This window comes from Loxodonta africana, chromosome 18 (genome assembly GCF_030014295.1).
Source record: "Loxodonta africana isolate mLoxAfr1 chromosome 18, mLoxAfr1.hap2, whole genome shotgun sequence".
In the NCBI taxonomy this organism is placed as follows: Eukaryota; Metazoa; Chordata; class Mammalia; order Proboscidea; family Elephantidae; genus Loxodonta; species Loxodonta africana.
In genome coordinates this window covers 66087780-66105470 of record NC_087359.1, presented here as the reverse complement: position 1 = coordinate 66105470, position 17691 = coordinate 66087780, and the positions used below count along the sequence as shown (strand labels likewise).

Here is a 17691-nt window from a genome sequence, read left to right as displayed (position 1 = left end):
GGGGCAATAGGGCTTTGGGAGGGAAGCTGATACAGTTGACAGTGGGGAGTGGCGCTTGGGAGTAGTTAGTCACAGGGAGATTTTGGAGGTTCCCTGATGTTTTTGTGGGAGGAGAAAAACATATCTAACATAAATGAAGTGGCTGGCCTTCACTGATGGCTTTTGCAACTCGGTAAAAGTAATTACTTTCCCAGTTTTCAGAGCCCTGTGCCCAAGGGGATAGTATGGAGAAACCCAGGAGGAAAGTGAAAAGGGGCTTCATCTTAAGAGTCTTCTACGTACAAAAGCAATTAATTCTTGAGAATTAAACCTTTAACACCAAGGGAAGTAAGTGTATTCAAAAATGGGCAGCTGACAAGCAAAGGCCAAAAGAATATTAGGCAAAGTGCTACAGTAAATGCAATTTCTAAAACCTCTACCATGTTCATCATTAGCAGAAAGCTTCATTTATCAGGTCTGGGCCTTTGGAACAACAGCTTGAGTCCTTCCTGTGGCTCTACCATCCAGTCAGGCTCCGTGATCTTGTTGTCTGGTTCTCTGGTACTAGGATTTGCTGGGGCGGCTGTTGGTTTTACTCGGGAATAGCGGACTCATGGCCTTATTCCTTCAAGTTTCAGAGAAGAATATGTGGTTAATAACACCAAATAGGATCTCTTCCATATCGGCTGGAGGTCTTGATCCTCCTTCCAATGTTTTAACAAAGCCTGATCTCCTGCTAAGAAGTGGTGTAAGGGCCCATTAGGTGGGTCTGGCAGCCTCCAGGCTGTGCAGTATTTTATTTCAGTTAAGAAGGCTTGAATTTGTGAGAGAAAAGTCCTAATCTGACCTTTAGGATCTACTTCACTGTTAGGAAACTGAGCATGGTCTATTTGGAAGGGTCTCTCATACATCATTTCATAAGGGCTTAAATTCAACCTGCTTCTAGGGGCTATCCGAATCCTCAAGAGAGCCAGTGGTAGGGCCTTTATCCATTTTAGTCCAGTTTCTTGACATATTTTTGCTATCGTTTTCTTCAGGGTATGACTCATTTTTTCTACCTTTCCAGAAAACTGTGGTCTCCAGGCAGCATGTAGTCCCCAAGTTATGTTGAGTGCCTTTGATACCTGCTGAGTTATTTCAGAGACAAAAGCTGGCCCATTGTCTGATTGAAGGGTGATGGACAGGCCAAACCTTGGAATAATTTGTTCTAACAGAGCCTTAGATACTTCAAAAGCTTTTTCCATCCGCGTTGAAAATGCCTCTATCCAGTTGGAGAAAGTGTCTACAAATACTAGGAGGTACCTAAGGTTCCCAGCTGCTTTAGTCATGGTTGTAAAATCTACTTGGCAGTCTTCAGCTAGACCCTTCCCTGTAAACTAGACACCAGGAGGCAGAAGAAGCCAGTTTTTAGGGTTATTCTGGATGCAAGTATGGCATTGTCTTTGAATCCTTTTTATGATCTGAAGGAGATTTTTCCCTGCAAAGTACCTCTTAATTCATCTGGCTGTGGCCTCCTGTCCCCAGTGGGTGGCTTTGTGTAAGGCCCTCAAAATGTTCCATGCTGTGAGTCGTGATAAGCACATAATTTCTGCAGTTTTTATACCACTCGTGTGACTGGTTGGGGTCTGGTGAAAATCCCCAATCTTTTATTAACTCATGATCCTTCTCTGTGTATGCTGGATTAAAGTGTTCCTAAGGATGCTGAATGATCAGGCCCTCTGCTGACGGTGGTTCTTCAGTCTGGGATGTCCTTCTAGCTGCTCGTTTTGCTGTGAAGTCAGCCAGGGCATTAGCCCTCGCCTCAGGAGTGTTTTTCATTTGGTGTCCCTTACAATGAACTACTGCTACCTGTTGAGGCATCTGAACGGCTTTCAACAGTGCCAAAATCTGTTCCCCACATTTCATCTCCTTATTTGCTGATGTTAAAACGCCCCTCTCTTTCCATATTGCTGCATGTGCATGGGCTATCCAAAGGACGTAATGAGAATCAGTTAAGATTGTCACGGTCTTACCTTCTCCCAAGGTTAGGGCTCCGGTTAGAGCAACAAGCTCAGCCTTTTGGGCAGAGGTCCCTACAGGCAGGGTTTCGGCTTCGACAACCTGGGGGTTCAAGGGAAACAACAGCATATTCAGCCCTCCTCTTTCCTTCTTCTATGAAGCTACTCCCATCAACATACCATTGAAGACCTTCCTCGAAAGGAGTGTCTCAAAGGTCTGGTCGGCTGGAGTATGTTTCTTCTATTGTCTGCAAACAATCATGTATTAGAGGAGGATTTTCGGGGATTGGCAATAGGGTGGCTGGGTTGAACTGGGTTCCAGTGACCAGAGTTACAGCTGGGTTGTCTAGTAGGATGGCTTGGTATTTACCTAGTAGGCCGGCGGTCAACCATAGCCCTCCTTTTTGTTCCAGAAGGGCAATCACGGTGTGAGAGGTGTGCACACTCAGAGGCTGGCCTAAAGACAGTTTTTCGGCCTTTTAGTATTAGTTTGCAGGAAGCTGCTACTGCCCTTAGGCAGGGAGGCCATCCTTGTGTGGGCAAATCCAGTTGCTTGGGGAAGTATCCTATGAGTCTCTGGTGAGGTCTCAGGCTCTGGGTAAAGACTCCCAGGGGTATCCTTTTGCATTCATGGGTGTAAAGATGAAAAGGCTTTTCCAAGTCAGGGAGGCCTAAAGCAGGGGCCTTTAATAAAGCAGCCTTTATTTCCTTAAAGGCCTGTCGATAGCTAGGAGACCAAATGAATGGGGTCTCCATCCCCCCCTTTCATAGCTTCGTAAAGGTGTTTTGCTATCAGTACAAAGTTTGGGATCCATATTCTACAAAACCCAGCCATGCCTAAAAACCCTCTGAGCTCCCATCTGTTTGATGGTTTTTGAGTGGCACAAATGGCCTCCTTGCATGCAGGAGGTGGGGTTTAAGTTCCTTGTGATATGAGGAATCCCAAATATCGGACCTGTAGCTGGGATATCTGGGCTTTTTCCTTCCAGACTTTGTATCCCAACTGGGCCAGGAGATTGAAAATCTTAATGGTATTTTGGTCAGAGGCCTTTCGCCCTTCACTGGCGATGAGAAGATCATTAACATATTGGAGCAGGACACCCTCCTCTAATTTGAGGCCCTGGAAATCCTGACTGAGTGCTTCCCCAAAGACGGCTGTGCTGTTTTTAAATTCCCAGAGAATTACAGTCCAAGTTAATTGGGACTTGTGTCCTGTGTTGTAGTCTTCCCACTCTAAGGTGAACAGTGGCTGAGATTTCTGCAATGGGGATGAAGAAAAATGCACCTTTTAAATCAAGCATGGAGAAGTAGTTACAGTCTCCAGGTACTACAGCTAGCGAGGTATGGGGGTTCGGGACATTGAGTGGATATCACTTACGATTTGGTTGATGGCTCTCAGGTCCCGTACCATCCTGTATTCTCTGTTGGATTTCTTTACTGGCAGGATGGGTGTGTTGTATTCTGACTGGCATGGTCAAAGCATTCCCGTTTTCAAGAATTGGGTTACCAGTTTCTCAAGTCCCTCTTGAGCCTCTCTTCTCATGGGATACTGCTTTAGATTGGGAGTTCCAATCCCTTTCTTTAGTTCCATTACCACTGGGGCTGCAGACACTGCTCTTCCAGGCTCTCCACTAGCCCATACAATGGGGTGTACTACTTGTAGGATGTGTTCCAGTATTTGGGAGGAGTCTTCTAATCTCTGGGGCAGGAGAACGGCTTGTAACCACCAGCCCTCCTTGGCTGGAGCCTGGATTTGGATAACCGGGTTTTCAGTCCCATGAAAGGAGATAAACCAAAACAAACCAAACCCAGTGCTGTCGAGTCGATTCCGACTCATAGCAACCCTATAGGACAGGGTAGAACTACTCCACAGAGTTTCTAAGGAACGCCTGGCGGATTCAAACTGCCGACACTTTGGTTAGCAGCCATAGCACTTAACCACTACACCACCAGGGTTTCCATGAAAGGAGATACTGGCCTCTAATTTGGACAGCAAATCCTGTTCCAATAAGGTGGTCAGGCATTCTAGTATGTACAGGAATTGATGAGACTGGAGCTCCCAGTTGTGCATATAGCTGACTTCAAAAAGTTCTTATAATTTACTTTTCTTGACACACCAACAGTTGGAGTCCTTTTGGCGCTCAAGGGTAAGGTAAGGGGATCATTTAAAGCCGAGTGGGTGGTCCATGTGTCTAAGAGGAATTGAACTGGCCTCCCCTCTATTGTTAGGTTAACCCTGGGTTGTTCAGGGGAGATAGTGACAGTCTGTCCCTCTTGGAGCCAGTCTGTGGGAAGTCCCAGGCCCCTTCCCGGTTGGAGGTCACTCACCACATACTTGGCCGGCCAGCCTTGTTCAGGGCACTCATTTTTCCAGTGTCCCTCTTTATGACAGTAAGGCACATTGGTTCCTTTTCAGGGGGCCAAAGTTCCCCCTGGCAGGTTTTTTTCCCTTCTCTTGATGCTGGTTGATATGGTGAGGGGAATGGTTTCCCAGTTAAGGCTGCCACCAGCAGGGTAGCCTCTTGTCTTGCTCAGAGAGTCTCCTTCTGCTCTTGTTCCTGGTCCCTGTTATTAAAAACTTTAAAGGCTGTTTCAACGAATTGAGAGGTAGGCAAACCTGGCCCTCCATCCAATTTCTGTTTTTTTGTATATCTGTAGAGCTTTGTACTGTGAAGATGGTATTAACCATTTGTTGATTCTCACTAGCTGCCAGATCCGTATCAGTGTGTCTCTGGAAGGCCTGGAAAATTCTCTCAAGAAACTCAGAAGGGTTTTGTTTAGGGTTCCTGAATTACTTCATAAATTTTTGAGAGGTTTTTCTGTTTTTGTACCCCAGTTTTGTACCCTTCTAGTAAGCACTTTCTATAATGCCTCAGCCTACTCATGCCTTCCTTCGAATTGTAATCCCACTTTGGATCAACTCCAGGGACTGTGTTCTTGGCTGGCAGTTTGTCAGGATTTTGGGGGTCTTCATTATGTTCTTTATCAGCGAATTGTCTAGCCTTTTCCAAAACCATTCTTCTCTCTTCAGAAGAGAGAAGAACTTCCACCAGAGACTGGCAGTCTGCCCAGGTGGGCTGATGGGTATTAAAGATGGACGAAAATATGTCATGGATCTTTTGAGGATCCAGATGCTGTGTTGGGAAATTATTTTTCTAGTTAAACAAATCTGAAGCGGTGAAGGGGACATGCGTCAAAGTGTTCCTAATTCTCCTGTCTACTCCTGTCCCAGCCGGTGCCTCCCTTAAAGGGAATTGGACCACTTCTGGATCACGCTCCTTGTCAACACTCTGGAGGAAATGGACTGGCCTTGGCCAAATGTAGCACTACTGTGGGTGTGAGGTGGGAAGACCATTCCTGTTCCTGGGGTCCCAGGATCAATGCGGGCCACTCCCGAGGCCCCGGGGCTGGGGTCAGCAGGAACCACTTGGGAAATCTGATGGTAAATAAGATTACATGGGGGTGACAGTCCCACTACAAGCTTGGACTCTTCTCTCTCGAGAATTTGTTTAGACTTCTGATTAACCTGAACCATCAATCTGCTTTGCTATTGTAATCCCTGATTATAATACAGAGTCATGAACACTTGAACATAAGGTATCTCATCCTACTTACGCGTTTTCTTACAAATCTAACTGCAATATGGTATTATTATGCACACTTACCTTGGCCAGCCACTTCTCCTGACCTTCTAAGTTATATTGAGGCCAAGCTGTGCCACAGAGGAACCTCGAATGCTTCGTCCTGGTGTCACCAGTTTTAAAAAAATCCCAGTGGGTCAAGATGCACTCTAAGGGGGATGGTTTAGGGGTGGACTGACCGGCAGCCATCTTGTTTATAGATCTTATCGCTTCTAATCAGTAGGCCAGGGGAAGGATGTATTCGAGAGGCCCTGACTATATGGAGGCGCGGAACTCGGTTACCCTGATACATAATCTCAGGTGGAGCAATGCAAGTACCACACCTTCCACAGCCAATATTTGTAAGGACCGTACTTTGCTCCAACTGAGTTACTGTCTTATAGGAGACTCAGTATCTAAAATTAGAAAGGATGTTTCAGTACACTCCTCATAAGAGAGATAGAGATAAAACCATCCTGCGCAGGGAGACTTCCGAGCTAGAACATGAGACAAACGGGGGCGGGGGGGGGGGCCCAAGACACAGGGACAATATTCCTTAACCAGATCCTATAACAAGATCCTGGCCAAAAAAAAAAAAAAATGCAGGGGTTGAGACAAAAGACCAGATGGAGACCTGTGCCCTCATGCAGGTGGGGACTCAGCCCCAGGACACAGGGAGATCACCACAAGGCCTAATAACACCCGTTACTGAGGACACGACCAACCACCTAGTAGCTCCTCCAAAATGAAACTTAAAATAGGTACCTGTTTCATGGCACTGTCAGAATGTTTCTCTTCTCCAGTGGGGGACTTGTGGGTTGTCTGGTCTGGGGCTGGTGCGGCCCGGAAAGTCCTCCTGACCCAATGGAGGGTCAAGGGTGCCCTCTGGAGGAGGTTTCAGGACCTAATTTACCCTGAGCCGGAGTCTCCACTGCGTCCCATCTGGGGTGCCAGATGAAGCCGTCAACTAATAGGTTCTTGTTAAGCAGACTAGCGAGTTGAAGTCAGCCAGACACAAGGGTGGAAGAACAGAAAGGTTTATTCCGTTTGCAAACCGGAAGGCAGGCAGGGTCTCGTGACCTAAGACTGCCAGCTCCCTGAACCAGGGCAGATTTGCTCCTTTTATAGGGAGTGACATACATATGCGTGAACAGTGTGGGGAGGGTCTTCAGTCTTGTGATGCGTGGGCAGTCTGCATAATTTTTGTGAATGAGTTTTGGCCCACGGCTCTAAAAATATTGTGCACAGCCCTAAAAAAATGGTGATGGTTCCCTACTGCCACTGAAGGAAGGTCATACAGCAGGTAAATTTGGAGTTAGTGCACCTACGCCTTGGCCTTCTGCCAGGAGAAGAGAAGAAACCCGGGATTCAACCAATCATGGTGAAGTGCTGTAAAATTTGTAACAAAAATGTAGCAAGAGTAAACTTTTCTGAAATACAACTACTATGGGATGGCTAATATAACCCTTGATAACACTTTCATGACTGCCTGCTTCACAACGACCCTATAGGACAGAGTAGAACCGCCCCACAAGGTTTCTGAGGCTGTAATCTTTACAGCAGCAGACTGCCACATCTTTCTCCTATGCTGGTGGGTTCGAACCATCAACGTTTCGGTTGGCAGCCAAGCACTTTTAACCACTGTGCCATCAAGGCTCTTGCTTAGTAAAACCAAAAACCAAACCCATTGGGGTTAAGTAGATTCCCACTCATAGTGATCCTATAGAACAGGGTAGAACTGCCCCATAAGGGTTTCTAAGGAGCGGCTGGGGGATTCCAACTACCCAGTTAGCAGCCGAGCTCTTAACCACTGCACCGCCAGAGCTCCTTGCTCAGTAAAACTAGGTTTTATCACAGGTTTACTCAAGGGCTAGCTGTTTTCTAAGCCCAGACTGCACGGGTCTCCTTCAAGCCCCGCCCCCATCAGCAGGCCCTGCCCCATCCCCACTCAGTCCCTCCTCCTCCTCACCAGGTCCCGCCCCAGCTGGTGGTGGTTCCTCCAACCACCAGGGAGCGACGGGGCTGAGAACCACCTTCTGCACTAACCGGGTGACACTCTGGGTAGCGGCAGCGGCTCCTCTGTGGCCAGTTGTGGCGGCGCTCTAGCCGCCGGGTGTGCGGAGCGGGCTCTCAGTGGTGCGGCCGGCGGGCGGCGATGGCGGCCGTACGGGGCCTGCGAGTGTCGGTGAAGGCGGAGGCCCCGGCAGGGCCGGCCCTGGGGCTCCCTTCGCCAGAGGCCGAGCCTGGCCTGGAGCGCGGCGAACCAGAGCCTATGGAGGTGGAGGAGGGCGAGCTGGAGATCGTGCCGGTGCGGCGCTCGCTGAAGGAGCTGATCCCGGTACGGGCGGGGGGCGGGGGTCGGAGAGGAGGTCGCGGAGGGAGTGCCCCGCGCTCGAGGGGGCCGGAAGGGGAGGTGGCTGGCGCCCGGGCCGGGGGAAGTTGGGGGTGAGGAGGAGAGGGGCGCGGGCGCCCGGGGGGCGGGGGGCCAGGCTTGAGGAAGGGGAGAGAGAGAAAGGATGCTGGGAGCCCGGAAACGGGTGGTGAGGGGGCTGGAGGACCGGCGGGAGAGCTGGGGGGTAGTTGAGGACACCCTACGCTGCTTCCCTGAACCTGTTTGTGGAAGGGAGTGAGCGAGGAGCCGCCGGGTTTGAGATAATGGGGACACCCGGGGCGGGAACAGAACCAGGGGCGGCCCAGAAGGAAGTGTTGGGTGGCCCTGGCGTCCAGGTCTCCTTGTGGGTCTTGCTTTAGTGTAATTGGTGTTTTAAACCTGGCACTCGCGGTCTCTCTGGGGAGCACTGGCTTTGTCAGCAGCAGAAACTCACGGTGTTTTCTGTTGTGGCTTGAGGGTCATCTTGCCTCGGCGCAGCTCCACTGCGGTACAGGACCTACACCGTTGCCCCAGCATCTGACCTCTAATGAAACCAGAGTAGGTGCACCAGTCATCTTTCTCGGCCCCTCTTTTATCACAAGGGGGATGGGGAGAGGTGTTTTGCTTGTGGTTTGGTGGTCGTACGGTGCGGTTTTCAGACAACTGGTCTCCGGCCTGGATGGTCCTCTCATATCCTTAAATTCTCACCTGCCATAAAATACTTTTCACCACGTCAGCAAGTCTTGCTTTAAACTGAAGTCGTGAGAAAAGGTTAAGGTAGGCTTACTAGAAATGGCCAATGATAATAAACATAATGGCACTTTACCGTTTACTGCATTATGCTGTTTAAATATCATTGCACCTGTGAAGTAGGTATTATCGTTCTTTTGTTCATTCAGTTCAGTATCTATTTATTGCACCCCTCATTATGTGCCAGGCCGTGTCCTAGGCACTAGATCAAGATAAGTCTCCCTCCTGGAGTTTATATTCTAGTTGGGGGACACAGATAATAAACTAATGAACAAATAATTCCTGATACTGGGATGTGTTTGAAGAAAATAAAACACAGGATAGAGAGTGGAGGGAGTAGGGAGGGCGTGCAGAAGCAGAATGTGATAGGATGGTCAGGGAAGACCTCTGAGGTAGTGACGTTCAAGTCCAACCCTAGATGACAAAAAGGAGCCAACAATGTGCAGATACAGAAGGGAGTGTGGCCAGTAGCGGGAACAGCAAATGCAAAAGTTCTGAGATGGGAACAAGATTGTTTTGTTGGAGAAATGGAAAGTTCTGTAGCACAAGTGGAACAGTAGTAAAAAAGGTCAGGAAGGTAGGCAGATACCATAGGAGAAACTGAGACCCACAGAGATCAAAAGGATTGTCTTTTAATCCTCTGTGTCCAAATCCCATCTTCTTTTCATTGTACTGTGCTGTGTTTTCCCCTTGAACTCTAGGAGAGCCTGGACTCTCTGCATTTTGGTAGACTTGTGCTCCATCTAGTGGCCTAGCCTGGGGAGTTTGTCCAGTCTGGGTTGGGGCGATAAGACATGACTGCATCTCATCTTTGACATTTTCTCCAAAGCCTTCAGATTCACATTTACATGGATATCTTCAGTTGATGGGATTACTTCAGGTTTTGGGTGGGCTCTGATCTAGAAGGGACTTCTTAGAGTCCCTGGGACAGGCTTTCTCATAATAAGGGGTTGTCGGGGATGGGGGAAGTGTTGCTGAAAAGAATGACTATCCAAGGGGAATCACTTGTCAGGCTGCCTTTTATCATGAGTTTTTCTTCAGTTGCTGTCAGCACTTCTCACTGTTCCTCTTTGTGTTAGGACACAAGTAGAAGATACGAAAACAAGGCTGGCAGCTTCATCACTGGAATCGATGTTACTTCCAAGGTAAAACAGACCATGATCGGTTTATTCAGTTTGATAAGTGTCTTGGGAACTTGGTCCCCCAACATAATGCGAGAGTATTATTCTTTACTTCCTTTTTTTTCTTGTTGCTGGATTACGTTTGTTCTTAATTGCATGTTACACAAGGCAGCCCTCATGCATCCCCCAAAAACATCCAGGCAACATTACATCCCCCAAAAGATAAAACTACTATACCTAGATGCCTGTGCTTAACCATTTCCAAGAAGAAATTCTGTGCTAGGAGTGCTTTTTTAATGCTGCGTGTCCATTCTTTCAAAATGTGTGCTTGTGGCCATTTTAAGTGAAAAGTGCCTGGCACATAGTAGGCCCTTAGTAAATGCCTTTATTCCTCATAGGTTGTAGGCTTAGAAAAATAGGGCTTACTGATTGCGTGGCTATCTGAACTTTGAAGGTCAAGTCAACAAAATTATTCCCAGTACCTGAGAGTATTGCCTTTTAACTAGCGATTGCTGTTAACTAGATTACCAGCCTCATTGCACTGTTGCATAGAGCCAGACCTATTGTTTTCCTTATAAGCAATCCGTATGAATTTGTCACTTTGATCGGTTTTATCTAGTTTAGATACCATTTGTGATTTTAACGTGTGCTGTTAAATTTGGAACAGAATTATGAATAGCAGTTCTAAATAACAATACTATATTGGATGTATAAAAGCAAAAATAAAAATTAAATATGTCATGCTTTTTTTTTAATATTTTATCCGAGTCTCAATCTGTCTCAGACTGCTTAAAGGCCGAAAGAGAATTAGTCATCCTTTAGACAAGCAAGAAAATGGAATAAAGTGAAATGTTTTCTTATTCTTACTGTAATTGAAAAAATTATAGTCTATACTGTTCTTAATCCTACATAGTTTGCCATTATATGGAACAGATATATGAGAGAAAGGGTGGTAGCCCCAGAATTGGTACTTAAGTTGTTACCAGAGGAAGGTAGATAAGTTGTTTGCACTGGGAAAACGTCAGTGAAGAAAATTAGTGTAACTATTGGGAAATAACAGAGGTGTTGCTGCTTTACCAATCCCCATAAGCTTTCTATAGTCAGACCTTTAATTAGTGTGTCAAAGTCCATAAATATACAATTAGTGAAGGGTCCCTAAGGGCCATCAGAAAGGAACCCACAGTTGCACCTGGATTTATTTTAGCTCTTAGAAAAAACTTAACGAAGCTGATTATTTGTTTTTCAGGGAAGCTCCAATGCTTCTTGTCACTTAAAGATGAAAACTGGCAATTCCACAGAAGCGAGGCTAGAACGGAGGAGGGATTCTTGGTGTTGGTGTTATTTCTAAACAGGAAAATAGCTTTAGGGGGTGGACTGCTCAGGCAGACTTACTGTGTGGAAGAGTGCGATAGGTGTGACTACCATGCATACAGAGGATGTGAACTGGTGGCGCTGGCGGTGGTGGGGCTTCTAGAAATAGCACTGGATTCAGATCTGCCCCTCGCTAGCTGAAGTACTTGCAGCAGACCTTTTTACTTTTTTGTGCCTCAGTTTTTGCACATGGAAAATTGGGATGTTGAGATTGTTGTAATTTATTCTCAGGATTGTTAATAATAAATAGTCAGAGGACTTCATAAGCTCTAAAGCACTACTCATTCAGTCAATGGATATTTATGAGTTCTTACTACGTCCCAGGCGCACTGATAGGTACTAAATCATCTTGGAGTTTCTTGTCAAATTATAGCGATATTAGCGCACCCCGTCCCACGTATTGAATGTGAATATCCAATTCTCTGGAAGATTATTCCAGGTACAGTGTTGTCCTTTTCTTCTTATTGACTTTAGGATTATCACGGATACGTCATGTTGGATTTGTGATTTGACTTTCCTCCTTCATGTTTCACTACTTTGACTTTTTCTGTCTTTCTAGGAAGCCATTGAAAAGAAAGAACAGCGAGCCAAGCGGTTCCATTTTCGATCAGAAGTAAATCTTGCCCAAAGAAATGTGGCCTTGGACCGAGACATGATGAAGAAAGGTACAGGAAGTATTAGGGGAATTTTCCCACATTTCCCCAGAGTGACTTCCCTGGCATCACCTCATGCTTCTGGCCTTGCTTTGCATGTATGATATTCATCCAAATACGCCCAAAGGGAGAGACTTGTTTAGTCTCTGTTTCTGAGGCTACTGTTTAAAATTGAGATGTTAGCTGCATCTGAGATGTTAGAACCGGAAAAAAGGAGATGATATTGTCTGAGTAGGTGCAGAGAATGTCACACAGTTAGTGGCGGAGCTTTTACAGATCCTTACTCCTGCTTTTATCAAAGGAGCACTAACTTCTTTGCCTTTAAGTGTAGTGAAGATGTATCTCACAGACCTTGTTTTAGGGGAGTTAGAGGAATATTGGGATGGGGAAAGCCATTAATACTTCTGTTGATTATATGAATGTGTGACAAATGTAAACCACACAGTAACATCCTGTCGTCAGAGAAAGCTAAATGAATCTCGCCGTAGGTTTTATAGTGCTACCATTTGGCTTGTGATTTTATATTATTTTTTGTTAGACAAAGTATTGCGCTCCTTAGATCTCTAACGTGTGTGTGTATGTATGTATACACGTATACATATATAAGTGTCCGTATGTGTATATATACATGTATATGTTACAGTCTTCCAAAGCAATTTATAAATAAAAGGGAAAATTATAATTAGTTTTTTAAATTGTGCTTTAGGTAAAAGTTTACCGAGCGAATTAGTTTCTCCTTCGGAAATTTATACATGAATTGTTTTGTGACATTGGTTGTAATCCCTGCAATGTGTCAGCACTCTCCCCCTTTCCACCCCGGGTTTTCTGATTCCATTTGTCTGGTTTTCATGTCCCTTCCTGCCTTCTCATCTTGCTTTTGGGCAGGTGTTGCCCATTTAGTCTTGTATCATTAGTTTTTGAGTGAGTCTCCAGCCGTATTTATTATTCCATTCTAATATAAATCCATCCATGAGAAAGGTCTCCGTTGTATTTGCAAGTTTGGGTATTTTTGAAAGGCTTAATAGGCAGATCTGAGATGCACGTTAAGGTCTGTGCTCTGCTGTGAGAGTTTCTCTAGGCTTGCTTGATTGGTAGGAACAAAAGCTGCAGGAACATGTTGAATGAATAGCTACCATTTGTTGGGGACCACTTTTACTAGGTTTTTTTTGGGTGTTAAACATGGAGCCCTGGTGGCGTAGCAGTTAAGAGCTCAGCTGCTAACTAAAAGGTCGACAGTTCGAATCCACCAGCTGCTCCTTGGAAACCTTGTGGGGCAGCTCTCCTCTGACCCACAGGGTTGCTATAAGTCGAAATTGACTTGGCGGCAGCAGGTAAACGGGATGTTAAGCATGTTGTACATATACTTATTCATTTCTCACAACAACCCTATGAGGGATATATCTTTTATTCGTGTTTTACAAGGAAGGAAATAGGCTCAGGGAAGTTTAATAAATTGCCCAAGGTCATGTGAAGTAAAGGTGGAGTCAGGATTTGAACCTAGGTTTATCTGACCCTAAAGCCTTGATCTTAACTACTTTGCTCTATTGTTTTATAATATATGATATGATAGACCCAAACCATGCCCCCTCCCCGCCCCCACCGCCGTCCATCTGAGTAACCAGAGTAACTTGGATGCAGAGCTCAACTTTGGAAGTTGCTTCTACTTTTTCATACATCATTAGTTCAAGCTGGAAATAGGACCTTGCTTCCCTCCATAGGCTGAGGTCCCAGGCTTCTGGTTGAATGGATTTCTGTTTTAGGAAAAGTCCTGTGAAGGCCAGGGACAGATTGCAGCTTGCCATTTGTCAGCCTGTGTGGTCTGGGCTGAAGGAGACCTTTCTGAGTCCTCTCTCACAAGTCAGCCTTGAAAGCAGCATAGTTTGACCATGCCTCTGTACTTTTAGTCCTGAACATTCCTTGTGCTGTCTTGCCCCTGGTCTCAGTCATGCCTTCATCAGTTGCTTCAGATGTTACTTCCCCGTGAAGCATCCCTGGTTACCCACTGGAAATTCCTTTCCACCTGTGTTGGAGCTCTTTAGAGTGCCAGGCCCTTGCGGAACCTGGTTGTAGTTCGTTGTTACTGTGGACAAGTTATTGAACTTTTTAGGTCTCAGTCTCCTTGTCTGTTAAGTGCCTTCAGCATGGATTATACCTCAACATAAAGAAAACAAAAATTCTCACAACTGGACCAATAAGCAATATCACGAAAATGGAGAAAAGATTGAAGTTGTGAAGGATTTCATTTTACTCGGACCCATGACCAACGCCCACGAAAGCTGCAGTCAGAAAATTTAACAAAGCATTGCATCAGGAAAATCTGCTGCAGAAGACCTCTTTAAAGTGTTAAAAAGCAAAGATGTCACTTTAAGGACTAAGGTGCGCCTCACCCGAGCCATGGTATTTTCAGTCACCTTGTGTGCATGTCAAAGTTGGACAGTGAATAAAGATCAAAGAAAGATTGATGCCTTTGAATTATTGTGTTGGTCAAGAACATTAAATATACCATGGGCTGCCAGAACGAACAAATCTGTCTTGGAAGAAGTATAGCCAAAATGCTCCTTAGAAGCAAGGATGGCAAGACTTTGTCTCACATACTTTGGACATGTTATCAGGAAAGACCAGTCCCTGAAGGAGGACATCATGTTTGGTAAAGTAGAGGGTCAGTGAAAAAGGAAGATGCTCAAGGAGATGGATTGACAAGGTGGCTACAACAGTGGGCTCTAATTGTGAGGGTGGCACGGGACCGGGCAGTTTTTCGTTCTGTTGTACATAGGGTTACTATGAGTCAGAACTGACTTGAGGCAGCTTATAACAACGTGTCTCAGTCTCGTTGTCTGTAAAATGGGAATATCATACCTACCTGAATAGGATTGCTATTTGGGTTAAATTTTTTTAAATAATTTTTATTGTGCTTTTTTAAGTGAAAGTTTACAAATCAAGTCAGTCTATCACACAAAAACCCTTATACACCTTGCTACACACTCCCAATTACTCTCCCCCTAATGAGACAGCCCGCTCTCTCCCTCCACTCTCTCTTTTTGTGTCCATTTCGCCAGCTTCTAACCCTATTTGGGTTAAATTTTAATTTATTTTTATTTGTTTGTTTTAAAGCAACCTTGATTTCATAGTTCTGAAGAAATTCCTAGAACAGGCAGTAGCTCTGCCTGGGAATGGCAACTGGGGCAGTGTCTGCATTACAACCTGTTCTTCATCCAGGGGACAGCGTGGCCTAGGATAGTGTACCTGAGCCCTGGGAAACTTTAAAAGAAATATTGCTACCCATCCCAGATCAGTTGAAATCAGAATAGGAGGGGTTGGATAGGGCTTGGAGATACCGTTTTTATATTTCCCCAGGTCGTTCTAATGTGCAGCCAGGATTGAGAACCATTGGTGTTGGGGTTAAGAGCATGGCTTCTGAAACCTAACTGCCTGGATTCAAATCCTGACCTGTCACTTCCTAGCTCTGTGACCTTGGGCAAGTTCTTGTAGGATTGTTGGGAGGCTCTAACAAAATGTTATAGTTTTTAGAATGGTGCCTGGCATATAGTAACTGCCCAATAAATGTTGGTTGTTATTATTGTTATCTGGCATTCTCCATCTTCCAAGCAGTCATCTGAGTCTCTTGGTAGAATGATTAAGTTGGAATAAACACCTTGACTTTTGCAGCCAAACCAGGTGTGATTTGTTCTTATTAGCAACAACAACAACAATAATAAAAGATACCGTTTGTTAAATGCTCACTGTACACCAGTCACTCTGGTATGTGGTTAACTTATCTTTTCAGCAATGCTGTGAGGGGAAGGTATTTATTATTTTTATTTTACTGATGAGGAAACCAAGGTTATGAGAGGTTCAGAAGTTTGCCCAAGGTCCCACAGCTGGGTAAGTAGCAAGGCTGGGATTTGTGAAGCCTGTTCCTAACCGCTCAAGCAACGTTTAGGGACACATTCTGCATTAAGAGTGACTTGCTACTCTTGAGTGACTTGAGCAGCCTTGGTCTCCTTATCCCCAAGATTAGAGCTTTCACGGTTAGAAGGGGCATTAGAGGCCATCTAGGCCAACCACCTGCCTAGTGCTACAGGCCTTTTGGCAAAGTTCTTAATGGTCCTTTGGCCTCTGCCTGAATGCTTCGCATGGATGGCATGAGAACTATTTATGAGTCAGCCTGCTTTGTTTTTGGAGATCTCCTTGTGTTGAACAGAAATTGCCTTCTAGTCATTTTTGTTTCTTAGTTACCGAATGGCTCTTAGAACAACACTGTTAAGTCCTTTCCTTATTCACACAATAACCCTTAGGTGATGGAAATACAGGCTTTTTGCCCATCCCCTAACCTTCCTTTATATGAAATGCCTTCCTGTTGTCCCTCCTCTGGACTTTCCAGTTTCTAAACGCCCTTCATAAGATGAGGTGTAGATCTGGATACAGTTGGGTTCATGGAGAGTATGGCAAGGCTGTGGCTCACCATCACCTCTCTTCCCAGCCATTTCATAGTCTTACGTTGTGTTCATCTTCTGGTCAACCAGAGCACCCAGGATTTTTCCCCAGGAATGATGTTCATCAACCAGTCTTTCTCATTCTGTGGTAAGGTACTTAAAAAAAAAAAAAGATTATTAAATTACGTCTTGTTGATTTCAAGTCTTCATTTCAGTCTATTGAGTTAATTTTCATCTTAATTCTCCCTTTCAATGTTTTAGCTATAATCCTCACTTTGTGTCTTCTCCAACGTTGTTATGTATTTTCATCTAGTTGTTGATAAATGTTGAACAAGATAATCTCGTATCGTGCCATAAAATATTGATCCATTAATTATAAGGCTTATTCTATTATCATTAGGCCCACATTTCATTTTATTGTCTTGAGGAGCTTGGTTACGTACCTTAATGATCTCAAGATAGAACACCATCTATGGTGTTCTCTGAATTTTGTGGCCTAGTAATACTGTTAAAAAAAGAAATAAAGTTAGCGTGTCTTGCTTCTTAGCAAATTTATGTCATTTCCAATGGGGAGGACTTGATTTCTTAAGGGATCATATATTCTGTCTAATAAGCTTTTTTTAAAATTTTTCAGAGAATGACATTACACTTTTCAGTCTTGTCTGGGAATTTCCCTTTTCTCCTTTTATGAAAATCAGTACAGAATTAGTCCTTCTGAAGGCTTTAAGGAACTTTTCTCCTTCCCTGTGACTTTCACAGATTGCTGCCTAATTCTGAGATCACAGCTGTGTGTTTGAGTGAGCGCACTGGAATGTAATTCTGGACTAGAAGATTTAAATCTGTTTAAATTAATTTTTATCCTGTTGTTTATGATCTTGGGTTTTGGTTCTTTCTTAATGTTAGTTATTCTACTGTCAGTTAGTAGAATAGCAGGAAAGATCAACAGTTCTTTTTTCTTGCATCATCTTCCCAAAGCAGTGTTGCCCCAAACACTTAAAAAACAAAACAAAACCTGTCACCATTTTTTATGAGCCTGTTTGTTCACTCTGGACTATAACCTTTTCTTCAGTGGATTAGATGTGATCAAAGAAGTTCGTGTTCACCCAAAAAAAAAAAAAAATTGGAAAGTAGAAGAAGAAGAGAAATTGGCCGCAGTCCACCACTCAGACATAGTCAGTGTCACCATTTTGTGTGTTTCCTTCTAATCTCTTTTCTAGATGTGGACTTTCTTTTTGTTTTCCCCTTTGTAATCACTCTGTTTCTTTTCTCTTCACCTGACAGAACATCGTCAGCGTTTTCCATGTTGCCGTATAGCTTGGTATTAGCCTTTCAGATTTGTGCCGTTCTGTTAAGTTTATTGTTGGGAATTTACCTTTTATCCCTCTCGTATGTGTTC

General features: G+C 44.7%; 1 protein-coding gene across 5 annotated transcripts in view; it reads left to right on the top strand.

The window, feature by feature from the left end:
* The first annotated feature begins 7736 nt into the window (after nucleotides 1-7736).
* Nucleotides 7737-17691, top strand: part of NCBP3 (nuclear cap binding subunit 3) — a 31179-nt gene continuing 21224 nt past the window's right edge. For 4 of the 5 annotated variants that reach the window (XM_023556294.2, XM_064271582.1, XM_010596507.3 and 1 more), the window contains exons 1-4: nucleotides 7737-7934; nucleotides 8445-8525; nucleotides 9797-9862; nucleotides 11769-11874. In XM_023556294.2, coding sequence (XP_023412062.1) covers nucleotides 7752-7934; nucleotides 8445-8525; nucleotides 9797-9862; nucleotides 11769-11874 — 436 coding nt within the window. In that variant the 5' untranslated portion in view covers nucleotides 7737-7751. The remainder of the gene's footprint in view (nucleotides 7935-8444; nucleotides 8526-9796; nucleotides 9863-11768; nucleotides 11875-17691) is intronic. The other variant, XM_010596509.3, reaches the window with a different exon arrangement.